The sequence below is a fragment of the Corvus brachyrhynchos genome, unplaced genomic scaffold (genome assembly GCF_000691975.1).
Source record: "Corvus brachyrhynchos isolate BGI_N302 unplaced genomic scaffold, ASM69197v1 scaffold83, whole genome shotgun sequence".
In the NCBI taxonomy this organism is placed as follows: Eukaryota; Metazoa; Chordata; class Aves; order Passeriformes; family Corvidae; genus Corvus; species Corvus brachyrhynchos.
The window spans coordinates 8,549,577-8,576,560 of record NW_008238464.1 but is presented as its reverse complement, the minus strand read 5'-3'; the positions used below and the strand labels follow the sequence as shown (position 1 = coordinate 8,576,560).

Here is a 26,984-nt window from a genome sequence, read left to right as displayed (position 1 = left end):
ACAGCGACCTTGTGGTGTCTCTGACTGCAGGCCACGGTCCCTGCATGCAAACCAGCAGCAGGACATAACTACAAATAGCATTAGGTTCCCACTCACCTTGTACCAGTGTAAGAGACTATACAGCTTCTATAGGGCAAGTCTGTTCTCACTAAATAGGCTGCCAGAAGGACTCCCATAGTCTTCCACTCACTTTTAAAACTGGAATTAAAAATTAAGATGATTTCTGCTCCTACTTATTTCCTCAAATACACAAACTTCACTTTATAAAACCAATAGTTTTATCCTTAAACAAGACTTAAAATTATTTCATGATGTTTGAGGAGTTAAAAGGAAAGCAGGTACGTGCAGTGCAGTAACATTTGTTCACAGAAAGCATGTTTCCATTCAAAAGAGAGAATAAACTGATTTTATGTAAACAGCCAGAAAAATCCACTTCACCCCTAGAGAAAATAGGCACACAAATGCTTTACTCCTTTCATAAATAACGTATTTTATTGCATATGGCTATTAAGGAGAGCATCCATAATCAATACAGACTAAATACAATACACTACTCTAGTTCCATTTATTCTGGTCTCCAGCAGCATCACATTTATCCTTATATACAGCGTGTACATTGGAAGACACAGCAAGATAAGTTAAGTCTCTTGTCATATCACAATAGCAAGAAATATATTTAACATCTTGATATCCAGAAACAATACGTACCCAAAAAGAAAACACTGCTTAATAACTGTTAAGGTTATATAGCAAAAAATATTTTAAATTTAAGGTAAGTCAGGCAAAATGTACAAAGACCCAATATACATTGTGAAGTTTTAGCAAACATAACATTTATACATTTTGGTTCCATTCTGTAAACTAAATTAAGAATGTAAGTATTGCATATGCCTTTGTGAAATATACAGGATAGAGAATAATTGATTATTTAGTCAAGTTTGGTTTTTTTTTTTAAGTTGCTCTATGCTGTTTAGCCATTTGTTTTAGTGGCATAATTTCTTAATTGATACAGAGGGATTCTTCAAAATAGACACATTCAAAACATTGAATTCAGCAGGTACCACACTCAGTGCTGGCGGGGGCAGGAGGGGGTCAGACAGAAAATGCCAAAGGTATGCGGGTTTTTTAGTTCCAGACTTGAACAAGCAGCATTTCAGAATGTCTTAGAACCATTTATAGCATTAGTATTAGAGAAAAACTCAATCAGATCAGATATTTAAATTGATTTTAGATCCAATATTGTATTAGCCTATGCATTGCTGTGATTTAAGATCCAAAAAACTACACTGAAAAATAAAGTGTGCCATGAAGTAGGGAAGGAATTAGTTTACATTCATCTTTGTCTTGTAATACAATCCTCAGTTCTAAAAATTCAGCATGTAAGCAGGAAGACTGCATTGCCATTCATTGTATTTTTAAGACATTGACTCTTGTCTTCCTCAGAAAAAAAAAAAAAACAAAAGAAGATGATGCATTGTTAACAGTGAAGTACAGGTTCCACCAAGCACAATGATTTAAAAAAAGAAAGAAAAGAAAAAAGTCTCACATAACTCATAACTTAGTAATACTTACATGTCTATCAGAGCAGGCACTGGCGGGGTACCCTTAAAATGTACACAAACACTTCAATCAAAGGAGAAGCAAGGTGGCATGACATTCTGCTAGTCTGGTGCAACAGTTGTATGTGACTTTCGTGACAGTAGCTGCCACACCACTCAGATTTTCAGGCCACTGGAAATGTGATGCACAGTTAGCCTTGAAAAGAACTCAGGATAAGTGACTGCAATGGTTCTTCTTCCCTGTAACAGTGCCTGCAGCTACAATGGTGCTTTCCTGGTAAAAGGCAAATATCAGGACTTTATAGATGGCAAGATAATACTGTGTTAACATAGCTCTTGAATCTGCCCGATACCCATTATCATCCCTGCATTCCTAGCATGCCTATGTGGATTTTTTTGGTTACAAGAAATGCAGCTAAGAACAGTTAGCTGACAAAAGTGAGCTTGTAAATAGAAGAAAAGGCTTTTGCAATCTGAAGTACCTACATAAACACCTACATAGAGAGGATTAAACAAGTGTGTCAAAGGTACAGAGATACCCCTAATATAGATTGATGTTTTTAACTTGCGTTGCTTCAGTTACACATTTATACTTTTTAACTACTCTGAATCCTCTAAGTCTGATTCACAGAGTTTCATCCCATTTTAGACTTTTCAGTGCCCTACTTCGGCTTTGTCTGAGAAGTAAACCCTGCAGCTAGTGATTCAAAACCCAGCAGCAGCAGCAGCTGTACAAGTTGCAAGTTCAGTAAGGCTGGCGACTGTTCTTGAGAGACTCAGCACAGAGATACAGGAGTTCCTGTCATACACCAACACGGCAAATCCGGCTTTACTTTGAACTGAGGTAGTACTGTCGTAGGCTTGAAATTATGCCAGTAAATACCAGATCTTGCTGCTTCAGCAGGTGTTACAGAATCCCCTAATATGCCAGAGAATAAATACAGTTTGTCTTTGAAGAAAAAGAAAATGAAGGCATTGGCCATTAATTAAAGAGGCCAGCAGAAAAGTTCCTATGGTTTAAAGAGCATCTCCAGCTTCTGTCAAAACAGCAGCAAAATGATAACAGATGCCATGGACAAGTAATGAGTTAGGCAGGTTGCTTTCCCTTCCTCCCAGATTTGTTGTACAGTTTAGCCCACAACAGTTAAGCAACTGTTAGGACCAACAATAACAACAATAAAAAGTAAACGTTAAGCAGCTTCAGTTACCAAAAACAAAAACCCAAAACCAAATAAACAAAAAGGTATATGCCGAGCAGCTTCTTTGAATGTTGTACTCTGTTGTTTGAGGTCATGATGAGAAAACTAACTCCTTCACTCTGAAAAGAAAAATGAAAGAAAGTCAATAAAAGCTGCAAAATTTTTTCATATCTATGATACAGACAACACAAAAAATACCATAAAGAGCTTATTCAGAATGGGTTTTCACGTGGGGAAAAAAAGCAGCTGTGCAGTAATTGCTTTCATATGTGTATACACCATAAGGTATTGCAAAGGCAATAAAGGGAGTATTTCCCAATCCAACACCACTCCCTTTTTTCAGAACCTTTCAGCTAAGGCTCTTCACATCAACAAACTGCAGGACACAGAATGGGTTAGAAAACCTGACACAAAATCCCCCCCAACTCAAGTCATGACCATCACAATTTTTGCATCAGTGGAAAGGAAAAGGGGTTGGAGAAAATAGGTACAAGCTTAACTCTTTCCTTTTTTGTCAGCTGGATGTTACAAAAAGCTTTCCATTTCCAGACATTAAAAACAAGTTTGAGACTACTTTGTCTTTAGGGACGAGTCTACTAAAGACATATGCAACGTATAGAAAGAACCTTCTTTTAATTTAGTTATTTGATTTACTAAACAACTATTATTCCAGAAGTAAAAAAATGAGTAGGTATGCAAAAGGAAAGAATCTTCTCCCAACTACTGTCTACAAAGCTGCTTTAAACAGTCATTGTGAATTATGGAGTAAAATAGAAACTGATTACAATGAGACCCATTCTATTTTAAAGAATGCAGCTGACTCCTTTAGTGTTTCTTCATTGCAAAGAATTAATGGATAGTATGTGCCTACCCCACAAAGGGACATTATTACATTGATTAACTCACAACATTAAAATGATTTGATAATGTGGCCATTAAAAATCAAAATGTAATAGTTATATAAATTTTCTTTGTTGTATGTTGCCCTCAAGTTTACAAGGTAAATGAAAATTTTACTAGATGCTGTATTACACAGGTTTTTATAAAAACTGAAGTTATTTGGAACATTTTGGGAACAAACACTGTTACTTAGAAAAGTCTATAGTTTTGACTGTATTGATACAAGAAGTCACTATTTCTGTATCTTTTAATTCCTTTGGGACCATAAAACCAAAACAAATTAAATACAAAACATGGATGTCAAAGTAAGTCCAGTGCTTATCTGTGCAAGTTTCAAATCCATGTAAGCCTCTGACAAAAATACGTGGTCTTTTCCCACAAGTTTACACAGAAACAAAGGCTGATGTATCTTGGCTTTTATGTAAGACCTGCTGAATTGCTTTGAATCTCTGAGAGCTAAGGTTTACCTAAGGCATTAGTCCTGCTGGAGTCAATTGGAGCCACTACATGATCAAATACTTAGGATATTACTTGGGATTTTATTTCATTTTTTTTTGAGATGAATTAATAGCTTGCCAAAAGGAAAGCACCTCATTGCCCCCACCCACTGCCAGCCATTTATTCACTGCCACGTTTCTGGTCAGAAACTAAGTCAAATCAATCCAGTCAATCTTCAGTAAACAAGTTTTCACTGTTTGTTCTGGAAGGGTATTGCAGATTAAGACCTTTAACTGGTTTATGATGTGTCCATGGGGGAGCTCCAAATCTGCCAATACCATCCCAAAGGGCTGCATGGGGGAACAATGGGGCAGGACAGACAGCTCTCAGATGGAAGCAGAAATTCCTCATTTGAGGAAGAAACACTTCACAAACCACTTTGTTCCCATTTTTGTTTAGGGAAGCAGCATAGATGCATCATGTAGGCAAACAAGTGAGTGTTCAAAGGTATGTGCTAATTCTATGTTATTGCTTTCCTCCTTCACATGGAAACCAACACGACAACTAAATTTACATTCCCCAAAGTGGCCACTTCAGAGTGAAAGCCAAATAAAGTATTACAAAAAAAATTTTTTAAATCCTCATCTTCAGATAGGGAAACTGGTGGAAAATGCAAAGGACACAAACAAGTATGTTTCCAGAAGTATGCCAGCCTAGGGCAGACATGAGGGAAGATTATTAGCAACTGAGTAAATCTGATGCTGTTCTTACAGTACAACAGATACTGTACAGTCAGAATTAAACTGGAGGAGGTAAAGTGGAAGATGCTTCAAAGCACTTCCAAACTTAGCTTGCTTGGTTTTGTAGGTGGATGATAGGACTGTGAGCACAAGCCTAAGAGCCTACGATACAATAAACACATCATCCAAAGAGTCTATAATGATGACCTATAACTCAAAAAACCACCCCAAACATAGTCTTCAATAATAAAACAATTTCCTCTGACTTCAATAAGCTTTGAATCACGTTTTGAATAAGCTTTGAATCAATAAAGGAAAAATAACTACTGTTACCGCTTGACCCATGCAATAGCAATGTCAGCTTCAGAGGGAGCCCACTTGGAAGAAAAAAAATTTTCAAGTTCCATGCTGAAGTATAAACAAAAACTAACCAAACAAAAAAAAAATCAATATCATGTTAATTTTTACCTCAGTGATTAGTATTTCTATTTATTTCAAGCCTCAGGTCAACATTCTGCTCACACAGCAAGTCACACCAGCATACACCGTCTCTACCCAGGAACTCAAAATTCCTACAGGACACAAATATATTCTTTGCTAGCTTATTCCCCATGGGCACGCACTAATCAAAATACAAAGTCCAGCATTGTCTCAATACTGAGGTTTCCTCTTGGTTTTGGGCTTTATTAAGAAAAGCATCCAAGATCATTGCTGAATTTCCAAAACTACTTAAGTCATCTGATTCTGCCAGTGCTTCTTGGGGAATAAATCAGAAAATAAACACACACACAAACTGCTATGAAACTACCAAATATTCATAGACTTGCTAAATATACTGTGACGAGTATACAATGGTTAGTCAATTAAAGATCTACTCTGCTAATTAATTTTCAAAGTCAGTAAGCAGCAAATACAATTTTTTTTAAATTTCTAAAAATAATTCTCATCTGCTAACAAGCACGCAGGCAGAAACAGTTATTCATGTGGTTCGTGGCAAAACACATTGCTGGTTATTCATAATCAGTAAATTTATTCCACTGGCAGTGTGACTGCCAGAGTACAGCAGGCATTGGACACAGCACCGCCAGCTCTGCTACAGGCTTCTGCCCTGACTCCAGGCAAATCACTCAGTGGCTTTATCCCTTTGTTTCTCCTCCACATGCCGTCTGCCAAATTGATTAAGGCTGTGATTCTGCTAACTAACTTTTCCTGGAAGAGCAACCCTATTGATACAACTGAACCTGGAGGTTAACAACACATGCGTCTGTGGGCATCAGGCCAGGCCATTAAACAGCACAACCCAAGGAACTGAACCCCACTCACAGGGAGGATTTGGTATGCCAGACACCTGAGAGGAGATGTACGACCCTGGGCAAGGCAGCTGGCCACCTATAAAAGGCCAGTGCACCCTCCATCAGCAGGTTACACTGCCCGCCCAGCCCTGCAGCTTTCTCCAGCACCAGGCAACGCACTGGCTGAGCTCCCCGCAGGAGATGGGTCAAAGGTACCCACACAGGTTGGAGCCTTGAGCCTTGGCAGCACCGTCCCCATGCCTACAGCAGTCTGTGTCTGCAAGCAAGGGGAGCAGAGAGGGAGGCTGAGGGTGGGAAGGAACAGCACAGGGTCTGATGGTAATAAACTCCTGCTGACAGGGCACTGACAGCAACCAGAGGTGGTCTGAACCACAGTCTCCAAGGGCTTCCTTACTGGAGGGATCACAGGATGCACACACATCATACGGTCACAAACTTGGCCAAGCATCCAAATGCAGATGGAGCCTGACTGCTACCCAGGACACTACTGGGAAGTGCACAGTGGGAACCAAATCCTGACCTGGCTCCAACTCTCATGAAGCAATGCAATGAATACTGTACTTAACATCATAGGTAACCCTGCTAAAGATAACAGAACAACTCATGTGCTGAGCTACGGCTCTCCACAAGTACTTCCAGGGAACCTGAGCTCCACTCAGGAGGACTACTCTTATCAAAAAAAGCTGAGCACAGACACTGTAAGAGGAACAGGTTTCAATCAGAGCTTAAACATTCACTTTACCAACACTTTGCAGGAAAACATGAAGTACTACGCTCTAAAACTTTACAAAGCTCATGAATAATATCCATCCAAAGTAAAATGTTTCCACATTTGATGAGAAAAACAATTTAAACCATGAAATGAAAAAGCCACGTTATTTTTATTTTTTAAACAAGTCATGGTTGATCATAATTGGAAACATGCTGCACCAAGTCACTAGGCTCTTTTGATATGTTATTCCACTAAGAAACAGTACATAATGTTGTTCAGATATGTCTCTGTTGTTTTATGAATTTTAAAAAACAATCATCTGGTCAACATAGATTCTTCATGGCAAATAATAAAAAAATCACTAAATTTCTTTAAAGTAGTAAAGTAGGGATTTTGCATCCACAGTAATCTATATTAAAATGAGCTTCACAGTACTTTTAACTCTTGTGTCAAATGGTTAGAAATGGTATCACCTCGAACTTCATTAATATAACCATGGGGAAAGATTAACTTTTAAAGTGGGAAACAAACTGCTAGATTATCTGGAAAAAGATGTTCCATGTAAACACCTTTCAGGTTTGTATGCCCAAGCATACTGTCAAGAGGTTAAAATGTTCATCTGACATCATGGGCAAATCCCCCAAAATTTGTAATGACCATCAACTTTTAATCAAAGGTACTAAAAAACAAAATTATTTGTATTTGATGCCATATATTTACATGACTAATGCTTATTTTACCTATAGTCTTGCATCAGAGTTTAAGCAGTTGAGTCTATAGCAGAAGTACAGATGAGAATGTGTGCTATGCTTAGCTGACTTCAGAATTTGATATAATTTGTGTTTCATATAATTTTGTCAAGGTTTTTATAGATTTTGTAGTACTAATAACTAAATATTAAAATGTAATTATGTGGAAAATAAAGGATTAAACTTACAAATGTAATTACAATGAATTTATAGTGCTGGTCCAGAAATACATTTTCCATATCAATTATAATAAATACAGGCACTTCTAATTTAAAATTAAGAAACTAGACATGCTCATTTTTCCCAAGATTAATTTAATACAACTGCTATTATATCTCTTAATTTCAGAGCTACAGCCACTGTGTACTATTAAACAAGTTTGTATAGACGTGATTTAATCCCATGATTAGGAATAAAATAAATTAGACAGAAACCCCCCAATATAGAACTGTCTGAAATATGTTCAATTATCCTCTCCCTTGCAAGCTGGGTGTACAACCACTCAAAAGCATTACTTGAAATGAAACAAAATCAAGCAGCTTTCTCCATACAAACAAAATGCTAGTAAATACAAATGTTTAGTTCTTTTGCCCTTCCATTGGGAGTTTGTAAAACGGACAGAAACAAATATGCAGAAGCAGATGTGGAAGATACTTAGAAAATTTGCCACTGGAGAGATTTGTCTGTGGCAGCCAGCCAAAGATCCACTCTACAATACACACACACAGCACTTAACCATCATGGAACAAGAAGTCATGTTCTTGGTTGATGACCATTATCATACATGTGAAATTGCCTCCCACCTTACAACCATCACTCTATTCCCATACCAGTGTAGATTCAAGACCCAACACCACAAACACGGCCTCAATGTGGCTGCTGGCTCGATTTTACAGCTCTGTTCACTACACCAGGGAGAGAGAACAGCTTTTCCTACATGCAGTCTGCCAGCAATGTGGGAACTCCAGCAATACCACTTTGCACACAAAGTGAGGCTGAAGTTTCTTAAGAGACAGAATTTTTGCAAAACAACATTTTCACCTTCCAAGTGATGAAGGGTGAGGGTGGAAGGGATCGGTGACTAACACACTGAACTACCTACCAACCCCATCTCTGGAGACACAACAACAACTGAATTAGCATGCCTGCCCCAAAAGCACATATCAGGCTACACTCAGCTAAATTCTACCAAACTCTGTGGGTACCTCTGCTTTTCTGACCTACACATCCTATGAGCAGCCAGCCATTCCTATTCCTTAGAGTCAAGGGCTAAAACCAGCAACTTCTAAGCAACAATTCTTCTGCCCTATTTCATACTGTGCTCTGATAAGTAAGAGTTCTGAAAGATCTCAAACTCTGTGAGGTATAAACTTGGTATTCATTTTAGGAACAGAGATGATATCCTTTTACACACCTTTACAATTGCTGGGAAGTTTGCTCAGCTGGGATGTCAAAGGCATATTTGTGCCTCTTCTAATTTATATCAGTAGTCATTAACAAGGTCAACAAGTTTTGACAAGGAAGAGCTCTTGTGAAGCAGAACTTGATATTCTCACACAACTGCCAACTGAAATGTCATCAAAGTTAGTTGTCCTATTTCCAGCAGGTAACAGTGAGGTGGAAAAAAAAACCAAAAAACCAAACAAAGTACATTCAGACTACTGGTTCAGATCCACAAGTGAGAGCTTGACTGCCATTCTGGGTATCAATGGACAATACCAAAGTTCAAGAGCTGTTCCTGAGCCACTAGGCTGAAAACACATGCCTGAAAACACAATATTAGAATGTTCTCAAAGAGCTTAAAAATATGCTTTTTCCCTCTCTCACTTGGGACAAAAAGCAATCTTTTCAACTGGTTAAACTGAAGAAATATTCACATTAAAAATTTAAATATTCATAGGAACAGGGATAAGGACTCATGTAAGTTGTGGGAAGTCATGTTCAGTCTCCCCTTCCATTACAGTGGATATCTAATCATTCCGTGAAAACAGCTGCAGTAAGAAAGAACAAGAGCACTCTACCAAAGAATATATGGCTAAGACATGCTATAAACTGGTGAGGGGAAAAGACAACTGAGATCTTTTTTCAGCAAGAAAGGTACTGGACACTGGTCAGTGCCAGGTAGGTGCTCTTGCTTCATAAATATTGCGGAGAGGGGGACAGAAACACTTCATCCAGGCACTCTGTTTCAAAGACTAATCCCTGCCTCCGTCACTGCCAAATGGGCTTAGGCACCTAGTATCAAAAGAGGCTTCACATTTATAAGAGCATCCTAGAGGAAGATATTTATCTTCCAGAGAGCAGCATGTTTTAGAACACAAGGCTCTCCTCAACTTTCACAGTCAACCACCCTCCTGTTTTGTAAACTGACCTTCAGACATCTTACCAAGCAGACAGACAGCCCTGGCATGACATACATTCACTTAGGCATCTCACCTGCCACCTAAACACACTGGATGGTCACACACTAAATGTTAACTGGCTGCTACAGCTTTTGGACTTTCAGGTTAGGAGACAAGTCCAGAGAAATCCATCTTTTTGCAAAAGAGATACACAGGGAGAGAAGTGAGATAAAAAGAAAGCAGGGAAGGGGTAAGAGGAACAACCTGGAATGCACAGGAGGGCAACCTGTTCCCTACAGCTTTCTCTTGTTGCCACATTCTCACTTAAAACTCTTGAGCATCCAGAAGTAGGATGAAGATTTTAAAAGATTATTTTCCAATTTTATCAATGGTTTCTAGAAAACCTTTTGTGGTCTCACCTTTGTAAATGTGAATCTGTCAGTAACAGAAGTGGGGAAAAGATGAACCCAGTCAGGAAGTTTCATCATGTTCTATGATGAAAATGCATCACCACTCCCATCCTCCCTGAAACAATTTAGTGAAGTGAGCGATACAGCACAAAAGCGCTGCACTGAAGCATCAATCCACTTTCCTCTCTCTGACAGTGGGTCAAAAGCAGCCGCATACAAAATCCAAGACACGCAAATGGAGATACTACCCAAAGTACTCACTTACTTTCTAATGATTTACCTGTAAGGACAAACCAGCTTGTTAAAGACCATGAGGGAAGCTCTTCTTAATTTCCTTGGTACTGTAGACTAGCAACACACAGCAGCCCTTGGCACAGTGGATACTTTCCAAAAGCCAGATTCACAAATTTAGCAAGGTGCCCCATCTCTGTTGATTTCAACAACGTCACCTTAATATTTATCACTCTACAGAAGCCCACTAAGTCTCTTCAAAAACAGCCACTCTAACACAATCCCCCAGCACACATTTCCCACTACTCCTTCAATAAACAAACGTCCCAGAATTCAAACCAAAATGATGTCTCAAAGAACGATACTTGTAGATTTAGTATTGACAAATTTTCTTCTATTCTCCCTTGCATCAAATATTTTGCTGAGAAATGCTAGAAAAAATTTTAAAATTTTTTCTGTTGCATTTTCAAAGCAAACAGGGCCATCTGTAACTTCTTACTCTGATTTTAATCTAGAGATGAATTAGCATTCCTTTCTGAAGCTGATATTGATTTTATTACATACAGAAGTTGGTAGTCTATTAAGATATGAAAGGAAAAGATGTATTTTTGTCACATGGGCATGATAAATACCATCTACGTATCACTCCCAGAGGCTAACTGATACTCAGTTGGAAAGCAGAGGCAAAAAGCTTAGTGAACTGTTTAGAGAAGTAATTTAGGTGGTTAAAATTTATCTTCTGAGAACACCAGTTTCAAAACTGAAAGCTGGTCATAAAACAATTTGTGATAGCAGAAAGAATATAATTATCTCCTCTTTCTTACTCTTATTTTACTTTCTTTTTCAAGCAAGAAACACTGATTATACTGAATGCGATTGTTGCCAGGTCCACTGGATGCACCTTGAATCCTCCCCAGTTTACTGCAGAGAAAGTGAAGCAAGCCCAGAATGATTTGCTCTGCAAGACGAAGCAGACACTAAGACCATGTTTTTTTAAGAAAGGTAAAGGTAAAGGTAAATGCAAAGCACCGAGTTTTACCCACCCTCAAGAACAAGAATATCTGAGACATGCAGTCAATCTCAGTTTAGAAAACAGCACTTATTTCGTTGTTTTTTCAGCCATGAGACTGCAGTACAAAATGCTACCTTCCTCAAGAAAAACAAACGAGCAAACAAAAAGACCCCAACCTGTTAAGATATGAAAAATACTGTGCTGCCAGAGCACAGTGCACTTTCACAGCACTTTTCTCAAAGCTTCAAAGGGATTTCTTTAAAAAGACCCAAAAAAATAGTGCGAATTACATGCAACATCACTAGCTCCAGAGCAAGATGCACTTTCTTCCATAATTATAAGAGCTCTCAGTAAATATTTACAGAAACAGAGTTGTACTGTTTTACCAGTTTTTTTCCTCCTCTCCCAAGTGCTCTTACATAGGTGTCTTTGTTTTGTTTTATGGCTCCCCATATTTGTTGCCAGCAAATATGTTTATGAGCAACCAATTATACCTAATTTTCTAAAAAATGCTCACCAGTACCAATACAGCATTTTTTAAAAATACGTTTTACTTATAGCAATATGTCTGACCACACAACTATATAACTGACACTGTCATCGTTCTGAAATTGTATTATGTTGCCAGGACTGTTTTTATAAAACAGATTAAAGCCCATCTTTGTCACTTAAGATGGAATACTTTAGAATTCGGCTCTAGTCTCACAATGCTTAGCAGAGAATTCCCCTAAACTTCAGGGAGGCTTTCCAGTACATCAAGACCTGCATGCATTTTCTCCTACTGCCAGCATCCCAGCTCTTAAAAGCTGCTTAGGACATCGCAAATAGGTGTGATGAACACCCCAGGATATCATATTAAGGCACTATGACTTCCTGCAGGATACAATGCAGTAGCAAAGACTTGATAAAGCTATGACGCTGTTCTAGAAGAACAGAAAGATCACAGGCAATGCCATGAAGAAATGCTTTGCAAAACACCAGCACTTCCCCCAAGGCATCTGCACCTTTAAAGCCCAAGTTTGCTTGCAAGTGCCAAGGCCCCGATACTGTTGTATATTTCACATACTGTGATTGACCAGGAAATAACACTGAAAAGTGTTCAGCCAACAGTGCAGCAGCTGCAGAGCTAGAGAGAACACAAATCCCTTTCAATTTCACATTTACTGAACAAGTACAATGCATCATCAACTAACTAAAGTACAGTCCAGGTCAGCCAGGAATACTTAGCTATGCTAGCTGATCCACATACAAATATTAGTCTTATTTCAAGTCCTTCTGCTTAAAATAAGACTCTACACAGCAAAGTTGTTCTCACAAGCTGCAGATCTCTGGAAGTTAGATGTTCCATTTATGCACAGCATATAGGCTCCCTCTATGGTCAAGGATGGTGGTTTTGTGCCAATCTCCAAGTCTGGCTTTGACCAGCCTCTTCAATACTTGAAAGGCACCTATATCCTTCTAATGACCACTTACAGAAGGCAGATCCTTCTTTGAAGAGGAGTCTTTTGGTAGGCTCCTAAGGAGCAAATGCAAGGATTACAGGCTGAACCAAACCTCTCAGTTCTGCATAAAGTGCAAGGACACTAGCTAGATGAAAAAAAACCCCACTATATACCTAGAAATCTAAACCAGGAACATGGACCCTTAGGACATACTGGAGACACTTGATTGCAATCTGCAACACAGAAGACATTAAGCAGCTTCACACAGGACACATACATGAAGGTCCCTTTAGATTCTCACATCCTGCGGTTAACCTATAGCCTCTGCCTTTTAATTATAGTCATGTCCATCAGACCAAAACAGGACCCCAGCACAACTGAATTTCACAAAGCCTATTAAGAAAAACACAGAGAAATTGCCTCCTCTGGAATAGCCTCCCTCATCTTGCAAATAATCCCATGCTGTCTGGGCTAAACAATCCTACCAAAACATTTCCACAGCGAACACAAGCTTGTTTACAAGGAGGAAAAAATCAAGCAACCAAGCAACCTGAGGGACTAATAAAAGGTACAGCAATTCTGAGTGTTTTTCACTTTGATGCCTCTCCAACTATCATCAAAAAAAGATAAAAAATTCAGATTCAATCTATGTTTGAGATAAGAGACCACAGATACACTTTCCCATAGAGCAGGAATAAGTCTTGGACAAAATCATCTAACCATATCCATAAAAGACACATAAAATAAACCCAGCATGAACAGGCTGTAAATGACTGGTTTCTCTATATCAAAGCCTTTCAAATTACAGTACAAAATAGTCTGTGGACTGTATTAGAGGTCCTTATTTCCAGTAGCTATTTTTAGATAAAGTACCTTGAAAAATTATTTAAAGCAATTAATCACTACTATTCCAGAAAGATATTATGTGGTTACAAATGGCCAAAAAAAGGACCTAAGACAATCCACGACAAAGAAGAGAAATGGTTCTGAGCTTCCCTATTAAAATCTCATCATTACTACAAAAAATCTTGGAAATCTTTGTCAAATTAAAAGTTACCACATTCCAGAAACAGAGAAGTTAAAGAATACTGTCACCATATACACCAAGAAAAATACACCTACTAGGAAAAAACCTCCAGTAGCACATGATTCAGTGAAGAAACAGAATTCCAAACTTAAAAGACAGATGGTAAGGCTGTTCATTCCAACCATTATAGTCATAACCACTGTACACTATATCCTGTACCACTTACTCTCAACGTTTTTCCTAAACTAAATCACAGAATTTACAGAAGTTCCTCCTGCTCCTGAATTAATTTACAATTACCAAATATAATTATTTTTAGCATAGTGCTTTTCTTAACTGATGAGACAACATCATTTCTGTATCAAATACAAACAAGGCTAATTCTTACCTGGAGTAAGAAAATAACGTGCATCTGATGCAAATAATGAGGTAATATATTTTGAGACATAGTAAAATGTTTTAATACAGACTCAAAATCAAGATCTTACTCAGGTACACACACACAGAAAAACACAGCTATACTAATGAATAAGATAAAGCCACTTCACAGCCCAATAAAACAATGGGTTTACATGGTAGAAAAAATAAAAGATTGCAAAGAAATTTAACATATAGATTCAATAAAAGACTTCTTTGTCCACTGTTTCTTAATAGAACTTAATAGAACTTTGTCTTCAGAACAGAATGAAGTGTCAGCTGCTCAGGTAACCCACAGAAAACAAATTGGAAAATCCCTCAAGAAGACAGGCAAAAAATGAGTGCCTGATAAAGGGGTTAAGACACCTGACCAAAGACAGAATGCACACACTTCATTCCACTAGGGGTGGAGAGTTAAAAGTTGTCTCCTATGCATCACTTCTCAAAAGAGCTCAGTTTCCTATGAACATGTTCTAAAGTCCCAGCACCTTTTCTTTTTTTCTTTTGTGTTATTATAAACTCTTCATTCTCTTTTTCCTATGCCTTATTAAGGAAGCAGCATAAGCTGCACTAAATCAATACTATTTTTCAGCACAGTAGAGTAGCATACTTTAGCAAAGTAAGTGGAATACCAGCCCAAGTCTACATGACACAAAATATCATGGACATTACTCCCAGTATGGTTTTTTAAAACCGTATGGTTGAAACGTTGTCACCCTGTAAAAGTGACAACAGCCAATCTATGAAAACACAGAAAATAGAAAACATCTACTGAGGAGTGAGAGGAATAGAAAATATTGCAGCATTTTCTCTTAGCATGACAACATAGCATCCACACGACCAGTATGACAAAGTTTGCCATGTTTGTGACTGATGAAGAAGGTTCAAGACTTAAGGAATAATTTCAGACTCCAAAGACCTCTAAATGACCCCTCACAATGACTCCATCAAACAGCAGCCTGGCATCCAAACATCCTACACAGCTCATTCACACCGCGGTCCTGCTCTCTGCATTCAGGCACACCAGTTCCACTCTGCTCACTCAAGCTGCAAGATCTAAGCTGTTGTTTCAACTTCCTCGCACAGTCAAGTGTACATGCACTAAAATAAATGTCCATCAATTTATTTCCTGGGGGCTGAATCCATGTTCTACTAAAAATCAATAATATTTCACTACTATCAAGTTCTGATTTTTTTTTTTTTTTTTTGAATAACAGATATACTATCTCATGTTACCATATGTTACAAACTTTTCAGTTTACTGTTGCTTGAATATTCACACTAACAGGGGGGCAGGGAGGCAGGGGGGAGTAGAAGTTGGGGAAGAAGACCTACTCTAGAAATCACTTACAGTGCTGACATCAGTGCATTTGTATCTGGAAATCATCCTATTGGCTAACATTCGACATCCAAGTATCATCAATTTATTTATTTATTTAGAGCCCACACAATCTACCATTTATTTAAAAATATATCAGTTAAGGTTAAAGTTAAAAGCTTATTTTTAGTTAACTTTCATTTGACATTTGAAGATTAAAACAGAACAGTATAAGAAGTCACCTTTCTGTAGATATCCATAAGAAAGTAGTATTATCCTAACACTCACTAGAGCATGTTAGAGTCTCGCTGGTATTTGTGAGAGTAACTGCTAGACTATTAGGATAATGAAACAGTAAGTACTAACAGTTTTAAGTTTATGGCCAATTTTTTCAAGTATTCTGTGCATCAGGGAAGAAAAAAAAAATATATATATATATATATATACTCCTAATGCTCCTCCACAAAGTTAATTTTCTATAACTATTGTTGAAGTCATGAGCACTAATTCTGTAATTTCAACATTCAGAAAATTCTGTAACCTTGTATTGTTATACAAGATTGACTCCAAATCCAAACACAAATGTTTGAAGTTTTATGCTAGATTAAAACTAATTAATTGTAAATAATTTTATACAAAGTGACTTTTCATAGTTCACAAACAACTTTCATGGTAATCAACAAGACAAATCTTTACCATTTCTGTACAGGATTTTTACAATGAAAGTGTAACTTTTCTTTTTGTTATGTTAAAGAGACAGTATTATTAGTTATATATCATAAATTTTGGCAGAACTAATTGCTCAGGACTGAAAGATGTTGTAGAAGATGCAAGTCCACCCTCCTATAAACTTTACCAAATGTTTATGATGTAAACTGAATGATGTTACAACACAACTGAGTGCAACTGACTTTCAGAACTTTACCTCCACCTTTCAGTTCCAGATCTCATTATTCCATCACGAGAAGTCTTTTTTAGGTGTAAGTGAAAATTTTGGCTAGACACATTACCTGACTTTGGTTTGCCTTTTGAAGTAAACTAAAAAGCACTCACTGGAGTTTTTGAAAAAAATCAGTACCAGACAAACCAGTAAAAAGAATACATAAGAAATTCACTCCACAACATCTCAGTTATTCAAGCATGGGAGAGACCACAGTATTTGAAGCAGTCAATTTGGTGATGTAAAAGTTTTGCATTAACTAGAAAACCGATGAGGTTTGTATCCATTTGTCAACTCCACTCTTACTCTTTTAAATAATGCTAAAAGGTAACATTACCAGTTATTGCAAGTAAATTTCTGTAGCTTCAATTACCTCCATCACTGAGGTCAGACCAAAGCAAGAACACCACTGTTTCCTTGTTCTTGATCAACTATTCAACACCACTGCCTTCTACTTAAGAGTTAAGCCTAACCCAGCCCCAAAAGACTGTTATATGTCTCATTCAATCAATATTGTGATTTCTGGTGAGAAAAAGCCTAGATTCAAAGCAAAACCAAACCAAACAAACAAAAAGACACAAACAGGAAAAAAAAAATCAACAAACAAACCCAAAATAAAAAAAGGTCTTCATAATTCCAATTCCATACATTACCTTGACAATGCCACTCAGTCTAAGGAGGTAGACATCATGACTGTCTTAAACACTTTTTAAAATAATATACTGCCTCAGAGGACACAACGTAAGAGACAAATCTAAACCAGCTTAGATCTTATTTCATTGACATGATTTTCCCACTGTTACTGGAATGATTTATTGATTTGTCTTTGACTGAAGAGAATCAAAGTCCTCTGGCTCAAGTTGCACTTAGAGTGGTGTTTTTAATCTACTTTAAAGTAACTGAAACTCAATGGAACAATGAGTTTTATACCTCACATTCAACATCACAGCACATACCAAACAAATTTACAAAAGCATCACTTGGAGAAAGCTTGGAAAATTCTCCAAAGTGCTCTACTTTTTCTAAGAAACTTCTGCTGTTTGTGATTATCAGCAAGTTTGCTGTTTTGGCATTACACTAGAGCCCCAGTGCCTCCATTTCTGACCCCATCAAACAAAAACAAGCTGCTCAACAATGTCTAATCCGTGCGTCATGTAATCCTGCTTAATACCCTACAAACTCTGGGTAATATTTGGGTAGTTTTTAAATTTAGCAAAGAACATCCTGGCCTAGTTCAAAGATACCCTTGCCTTGGGTAGTGTCCCCTAGAAACATCGCCCACACTAGTTTCAAATAAGAACAGCAAACTCACATATATGCATAAGAGAAATTAACGAAAAAACAAAGTAAGAGATTGTGGTCCAATGTCATAATAAAAACATATAAAATTACAAATCAAATTACTGAAATAGGAATGCATTACGCGAACACCAAACACACCACTCAAACAATTAAAGACACATTCTGACTTTCTAACAGCACTCAGGGCCCCATTTACCAGCACAAGTGCATCCAACTCCCTGCTCCCAGCGAGGGCAGACTGCGCCGCAGAGGACAGCGGCACAGCCAGCGGAATCACGCAAGCCTTCCTCCCATCAACACTGAGCTATTAATACCCGTCAGCTATGGCTCTGCCAGAGAAACAGAAAATCCCTGCTTTGAGACACTGTTTGCTTTTTGAAGCATCATTATCTTGCAAGCAGCTCATACTGCAAACACCACCAAAGGGGTCTAAACTAAGTCCCATTATAATTTTTCAGCATACTGTCCTGACTGTCCTACCTAAGATCTCTCAGACCCTTGCTGAAGGACAAGTATGTTCCTATTTTGTTTAGGCTGTCAGGCAGACAGTCTCCAATCATTAGCCTCTTGTCAACAGCAATGCTGGGGTGGATTACTACTGTGTAGTGCTTGTAATGGCAGGTGCATGGCCCTGGGGCTGCCATCTGCCAGGAAGGAAGTGTTCTCCTCTAGGACGCTGAAGAGATTGACAAATAATGCAAACAAAACACTGAATCATTCCTAATCTACGCAATAAAGCTATTACATTACTCTTCTGCAGTGTAGATGTTACCATCAGAGGTGGGGGCTTAGGTTTGTGGCTTGGGTTGTTTTTTTCCTAACTATTTTTGTGATTGATTTACTGAGAAAAAACACACTCTGAAATAACTTTTATTTAACTGAGATGGGCAATTCTGGATTTGAAAACAAACAAAAAAACCCACCCTAGCATCAAAGATGTTTATTCTGGAAAGTATCTCCCCACTGTTCACTTGTAACAAGCCTCTTTCCAGAGTGTATTTGTCCTGCACTGTGAGCAAGAACTTGATTTTTTTTAATTACTGTTTTTGATACAGCTATACACAGTCTGGGGTCACCATCACTGATAAAAACACTGAGAATGTTTTGAAATATTTTTTTAAAGCAAAAATAGTAACAGAACTCCAAGTATTGTCCTTGGCCTTTTAAATCAATTTCTAAAGGGATTTCTCATCATCAGATTGAAAATCTTTCCTAAACAGTCCCAGTTTAGTAGCCAATTTGTCACCAGAGCTACCAAGCAATAGCACAACTCCATGGAAATAAGCAGGAATTTACCTATTCTTCAGGAAAGTTACTCATTATTGTTTAACTGGCGACACAGAGATTGCAAACTCCTGCTGTCTTTAAGTGAGCCTCAAATGTTACTAGACATGTCTTAGCACTTTTAACACTCCATGAAATGTACTTTTAGGTGACCCTCTGTGAAGATGTAAGCAATCTTCGCATTGATTTTTCTGTGGTTTGCATCAGGCTTGAAATACCTAAGTCTTAAAAGCTTGCGTTAACTACAAACACCAACCCTGCAGCTGAGGGATCCGTTCTATCTGCATTAGCGTGGAAACTGCAAATACAATCTAAACCAGTAATCCTGGCTTCCTCCAAAGCTGACAGAGATGCAAGGGAGAATGCATGCTACTTTATAACTCGTATTTAAAAGAATGGGACCAGTCACCTTTGCTGGTTCTGTTTACTGTTGGTGCTTCTCCAGAGCCCTGGGAGACTGACTAATCCAAGTAGCGCACATGCTGGATAGCTAAAGGCAGTTGACACGAACACAAGCATAAAAAAAAACCCCAAACAACAACAAAAACAAACAAACAAGTTTTCCTTTGAAAACTCAGCTGCAGGAGAGCCAGCCTTTTCAACAACCAGCAGCAAGGGGACTATTGAGCTGAACTTGGCTTTTCAAAGCTACAACTCGACCCCCTACATACATATGCACAAAACTTTAAAAATAACTATATGCCAGACAACAGACACAAAAAAACATATCTGAACTTTGGAGGTCACTACACCATCTTCTGAAAACTCAGGGGATAATACTGATTTCCATGCATACACAGAAGAAAGTACAAAAAACCCAGAGAGTTGTGAACCTCTCATAATTACACATCCTAATTTATCAAATCAGTCAACATATACACTTTAAATTGCTATTACACGTACTGCATCAACTTAATGTTAAAACTTCCACAAAATTTGCTGTATCATGACTAACACAATGAACACAGACACAAAGAAAAAAACATATGGATAACCAGTATAAAAAGTGTACTGTATTTCAACAAATTCGGAAGAAAAAAAGCCACAGATATAACCATTTTTTAAGATGTTTATTACTTTAAAAAGAAACATTAATAGTGCTTTTGGAGAAAAACTGATATAGACAGAAAATACCTGGATGTAATTATGCTGCCATTTAACTGCAGAATAGGGAGGGAAGTTAGATTACATACAGTAACTGGCTAAATTTTTCAGTGGATGCTTGCTGTGTTTCAGTTTATAAACCACTCCAGTGTAATTAACGCTATTTAAAAATAAGAGTAAATCAAGTGTAAAGAAACCCATGTTAGTCTCTCCTTTATAAAAAAAACCAAAACAAACAAAAAAACCAACAAACCCCACCATATAAAACATGTCCTAATACCCTTTCTGTTCAAATACTCCTTTATTCTTTTTACTTACAAACGAACATTAGTCTCTGTAGCTATCTTGAAAGAAATCAAGTAATCAAAAGCAATCATCAACCTAAGCATTTCCTCTGCCTTGAGCAATGACTGTACTGGTTCATTTTAGAACAAACCCACCATTCAACTTGGTCTGTAACAATTTATCTTCAACGACTCAAAGTAACCATGACATTCTTTCTACGAGAAGTAGAGCTAAACATAAAGTATAAAGCAAAAAAAAAAGGTTTAACAGATATCATGATATTCTATCTGCTTGTAAAAAGCTTGACACCCATATAATCAACATAATTTAAAATATCAAAAGCTTCATTTAATCCTAGATCATTTCAGTTTACATTTTGTGTTTCACAAGTGGCACTGCTAGGTTCAGATCTAACCATTTTGGTTTGGTCACCTGCAAAGTGCCATCTGAAAGACAGTAAGTGAATTTCGAGATGTTTAAAAGAAACACTTGGAATTAAAAATTTGAGGTTAAGTTAAAAGCTCAAGCTATTTAAGTTATTAAAAGTAGCTCAGTTCTTTCTGCTGTTAGTTTGATATTCTTACAGAACAGAAAGAGAAACTACTACAATGGATTTATTCAAAAAAGACTTTAAAAGATGTATAAATTTCCAACACAGCACATAGTTCTTTTAACACTTTTAAGAAGTTATTTTGAAATGAGCATTAATTTTGTTACAGAGACAATTAAACATTCTCACGTCACTCTGAGAACCAAAACTTTTTGGTAGTTGGCATATGAAGAGGAGGTCAAAAAACAACTTAATAATATAATTCATTGTGCAAAGTAATCCCAAAGAAAAAGAAAACAAAGTTTACATCTTCAACAATCTAAAATGTCATTAGAAAGACAGAGGAAGAGATTTCTTAAAATAGGCTTTTTATTGTTTAGGTGCAGCCATAAAACCCTCACAAAACTAAAAACTAATTGACAAGGCGAGTGCAGGGGGAGGATCATTATTACCAAAAATCACCTTATTATGATCTTAAGTAGAAGCATTACAGATGATGATTTCTTCAAACAAATCAAGGCAAAAAAACTGACACAGGAGGGAAAGAACCCTCAAGGATTTTGCGTTATTACACATAATACCTGTTCAGTTTTAGAAAACTAGACCAACTACTAGAAACATTTACAAATTAGAACTACAGAGCACTCTGTGAGTGGAAAAGAAAACAAAATTAAAGATTATCCACTCGAGTCTGGTGATTTCGATTAAGGAAAATTCCCTATTATACACCCACTAAATTTAATGGTAATCTTAAGAATTCTAGGATTACACACAAAGGGTAAAATCTTAACCCCTTTGAGACAGAGACAAAACTCTCATTTTACTTCAACAGAACTAAGATCCACCATAAAAATTCACATCATTATTGAGTGTAATCTCATAAATATACTGGAATAAATAATTCACACTTATACGAGAAAAACGAGTGTAAACATCTCCATAAATAAAGAAATCCATACACAGTTCATATGTTTTTAAGCAAAAAAGCAGTCATAATTTATTATTAGCAAGTAACAAGTTTTAACCCACCAGTAACAGTATTATTTTATTTACATATCAGATGAAGGCAATTGTTTCTCCAGCTCCTAAATAGTTGCACATTTTCAGAACACAGTAAAACTAAATGAAGCAATAATTTCAAGCAACCTTTTAACTGTTCTGTTTTGAAAGCAGTTGTGGATGCACTCCTTGCTCTTGCCATGACAGGGTAATATGGACAGAGATCTCCAAAAGCACAGCACTCCCTACAGCAGAGGCAAGTTACTGATAACAGAGAAACACACTACACGTGAAAGCCAGCCACCTTTAAATTATACAAATAATTTCCCTCGAAACATTTATCCACGTGAAAATACAACTACTGCTACAGACCTTAAGAAAGAATTCAAACTGGGTTTTTACATGTATTTTGCACAAATCAAAATATTAATTTACTGAGAAGGTAATTACAAGAAGCTTGTTTGTATACTCTGTATCACGGTCTCCTGTTCTAAATATTAAACAGTGGATTATCCATCATTTTAAAATTACTAGAAACCACCCTTGGTTTTTGAAGAAAACTTCTCACTTTTCTCATGCAGCTAAAAACAAAGTTTGAAAAAAGTGCAAACTAAACAATGCTGATTATATAAGCTCTCTCTTGTGCAAATCAGTATTTTTTACAGAATTACATTTTCTCAAATCTACCCAAATTACTACTGTTAAAATAATCTTGCCTATAAGCAAAGTATAGTTTTATTTAAACAGAGTATGTTTCTCAGTAAAACTGAAATTCTTAGTAGTCTCCCAAATCACAATGTTTAAAACTCAAATACATTAGCAAAATGCTGGGTGACCTTTTTAAGCACTGGCAGAAGACCTGCCATAAACAAACTCTGGTTGTGAAGTCCCAATGAAAACCAAAAGGGAATCTACGAAATTTGCAGAAGTTTATGATTTGATTAAACTTACACCAATGAAGACCTTTGTGATGTATTTCCCCTTCCCCATGCTTTGACTTCCTCAGTTTGGCTGCCACAAGTGCAATTAACCTGATCCCCCCCCCATTAATGGCACCCAACCCACTGTTGGCTGAGGATGCTGGTGGTGTGAGGTTCTTCCTTACTACCTTGACCTGACTCTGGTTCCATCCATCCATCCATCCATCCATCCATCCCTGCATCCCGTACCTCTGAGTGCACCCTACAGGCTGGCACCCTTCTCAGGGAAGCAAGGTGCTGGAGAAGACAGCCCACCTCCTACAGATAGTGTCAATTCCAACGAGCCTCCCCGCACCACTCCTCCATGTGATCTGCGTTTAGAAGGTTACGGGAAAGAGGAAAAACAAACACACATGCAGATTAAATATTAAAATAAGGCAACCCTATAACCATCCTTGGACAAACACGCGCAGCAGCAGCACTGAGGCCTCTCCGCTGTAAGCCGCGTACCACATTAATACGGTGGCGTTCACGGCATTATCCTTTTGTTTACTGGATGGGAAGGACAGCGGTCGTTTCCCTCTCCTTATCTGACCGCCCGCCGCTCCCATTCCCGCGTGCCGCCTGCTGCGACCGCGCTCCGCGCCGGGTTTTCCCGGTAACCGGTGCCCGCCCCCACCCCCCCCTTAGGGTCAGCAGTTTGGGGAATGCTGTGGAAATAGCTCTTTCCCAACACCGGGCTTCGTTTGCAATTGGGGCTGTAGGTGGCTCAAGACAAGCTCCTCGTTTCTGCGAAAAATCCGTTTGCAAAGCAAAGGGGCGTGATCGTCTGCTGGCGCCCGGGACCGCCATCCCAAGGCCGGGCAATGAAAGAGGGGGGCTGCAGCATCCGCACCGGGCTCGGGCAAGCCAGAAGGATCCTGAAAGCGACCCCACCAAAACTAAAAGCAAGAGACAAATAAGGCTCGGCCCTCAACCCTTCCAGTCATTCAGAATAAGCCTTCATCTTTTCAAACTCTGACATTGCATTCAACAATCCTCTCGTCTTAATTAGGTTCAAAGCTTGCTCTGCAAACGGTGCATCTCTCATCTTTTCCATCTTCCTGTACTTCCTATCAAGAGAGAAAATATTTTCTTCTTCAAAATCAACTAGCTACTGAAGAAACACAAGGAAAAAAAACCCCTGCAAGTAGCTCTTAAAAGCTGTTGCTGCTCATTGTTATCGATGCCTCTATCAGCACCGTGAATAGAGAAGCAACACCTATTCCCCTCCAAGCAACTACTTTTTCATGGTTTGTCATTTCACCCAGCTAGACCCATAAACACATATTACAGCTATACATGCACAAGGGTCTGACTACCATATCTTGCATAAATCCAAGAGCCAAGACAATCCTTCCAGTGTCTCATCATTAACTTCCTCCCTGACAGACTGGCTGTTCTGTGCCCTCCTCAACCAGCCCCCAGTTGTGTACAAACCCTCACTCACTGAGAGAAGGTGGATTACTATTTTGGGGAAGAAGGAAGGATATTTGTTTCTTTCGTTTTTTTTTTTTTTCCCCAGCATAAGGAGCACCTAATAAAAGGAATAGCTACATACTGAAAATCTAAATTCTCTCTCACCCTAAGTTTCAGATTCCTTCAGTTTGACACCCAACATCTGCAATCCATAAACCATCAACTGTGGAACACACCACCACACGGTGGGCCCTTCAGTGAAATATGTGATACAGCGTACAACAGCTCAAACATATAGGGACTTCTGGAAAGAATTATCAGTTTTTAAATTCACATTCCATGCCCACTATGATTTACTGTTAAACTTTTGCAAGACATGAGATTTTTCAAAACCATGATATTAAATTTATCCTTCTCATTTTGATATTACAGCGTTTTTCAGCTAGAGAGCCAAGGATTGTTACTGTAATCTGACGTCCTCAGTCAAACAATCCTGTTTTTAACTCAATCATTTTACATTTTTAAATAATATTTAGAAGATGCATTAACATAAACTATTTTGGTCACATTTTCCAAACACTTCCCAAAATCTTACATAAGAAAACTCTGAATGCAGCCCAAACATAGTAACTGTGTAAACAGCAGCTTCTAGTGGGGTACCCAGAAGTATATACTCATAATAATGGCACAGTAGTATTGAAACATGAAGAAATATTCCAAAATTAAACATTTTCCTCATACAAAGAGCCACCAAGTTACTCCTTATAAATAGTAAGACTGCTTATTACAGGATGTGTAAAAAGGGATAAAAGTGACTTTTAAGGAAGCAAAGAGGGATAGTGCTCTACACATCAACACACAACCTTGTGATGGTAAACACAAAGCACACGCACAGCAGGCACTGTCAGACGCAGTTACTCACCTTTCACAGCACTGGCTTCTTTCAGGTTGTGAGGCAGAAAGTCTATGCTGGCATAGGCGCTCATCTCTACTCCATTGATGCCCCCATTCAGGAGGTGCCTGGCTTTCAACCTGGACTTGTCACAGTTTGCCAGGGACCCATCCACCACGTCAATGGCGATGTAGTTGAGGCCATTCTGGAAGCCAGCCGAGGTCTCCCGGCACATGGGACTGCTACCCTGCTCCTCCTCCAGGCCTTCGCTTTTCCTGAGGGACACGTTCTCCACCGAGGCCGAGTTGTGTCGTTTGGGGTTGTGTGCGAAGGAGGGGGACACTGGGGTCACAGTGGTGGTGGAAGAGAAAGTTTCTGAGCTGTGCCTCCTCCGCCCCTGGGGATCTGCCCGGATTACTTTTGCCCCCCGATTCGGGTCTGGGGGAGGGCTGGAGAGAATGAAAGCCTCCACCCCAGAGAGGGTGAGCCTCTTCACCCCAGATGTGGGGCTAGTGACGCGGGCACTTTCTGGTTTCTGAATGATGGGTTGAGGTGGGGTAGTGGCCATGCCAAAGGTCATCTCAGTGTAATCACCACCATCTGATGGGCTGGACGAACAAGCCACCCCCACAGCTGCCTTCAAGTAGCGTCCATTGGGCTGGCTGGTGCTGGAGGAAGAACCTGGTGAGAGAGCTTCCAAGGAGCCCACCGAGACCGTGCCTGACTGGGAGGGAGACTGTGACCCAAAGTCAATGTTCATGTAGTCAGAGAGAGGGGAGCGCCTCTGTCCCGTGCCTGAGCCCAGGGAGGAGGCTGGGCTGTCAGCAGGCAGTGAGGGGGGAGAATAGATGGCAGCATCCCCAAAGTCAATGTTGATGTATTCACCAGGGCTCTTGGGCTCAGGCGGCAGAGGGTGCTCATTCATGCTGGGCAGCATTGTCCGCAAGGTCTCCAAAGAGAGGCGGCTGGGCCGGGCCACCCGCTGGCATCGCTGGCTCAGGAAGCTCTCGGTCCGGCTGTGCCGCAGGGGCGAAGGCACCGTGTGGCTGGAGGGGGCGAAGGTGCCTGCAGGCAACTGGCCCGCTCCACACACCGCCTCCTCCGGGATCATCCTCCCCGGGGAGTTCATGAAGACATACTGGTCGCTGTCCTTCGCCAAGCCCTGGCTCTTGTAGGAGCGGGGTAAGGAGCTGTATGAATAGCAGCTGGGCTTTGGGGGCTCACTGGACCCATGCCCTGAAGGGGCGAAAAAGAAGTCTGGGGGAGTGAGGGAGGGAACTTGGGGCCCATTCTGGGGGTCCCGAGGGGACATATTGATATAGTCGCCGTTACTCAGCCTTCCATCTGAGCTCTCCACAGACAGCTTGGAGCCGCACCACATCCGCATGTACCCGCTATCGTCAGGGGAGCTCTCCCCAGGCGAGCTGGGCTTGTAGCTGCG

The 26,984-nt window shown here is 39.1% G+C and overlaps 1 protein-coding gene across 1 annotated transcript in view; it reads right to left on the bottom strand.

The window, feature by feature from the left end:
• Nucleotides 1-470: 470 nt before the first annotated feature.
• Nucleotides 471-26,984, bottom strand: part of IRS2 (insulin receptor substrate 2) — a 30,782-nt gene continuing 4,268 nt past the window's right edge. The window contains exons 2-4 of the mRNA XM_017736981.1: nucleotides 25,574-26,979; nucleotides 18,248-23,564; nucleotides 471-2,877 (exon numbers count right to left, since the gene is read on the bottom strand). Coding sequence (XP_017592470.1) covers nucleotides 23,524-23,564; nucleotides 25,574-26,979 — 1,447 coding nt within the window. The 3' untranslated portion in view covers nucleotides 471-2,877; nucleotides 18,248-23,523. The remainder of the gene's footprint in view (nucleotides 2,878-18,247; nucleotides 23,565-25,573; nucleotides 26,980-26,984) is intronic.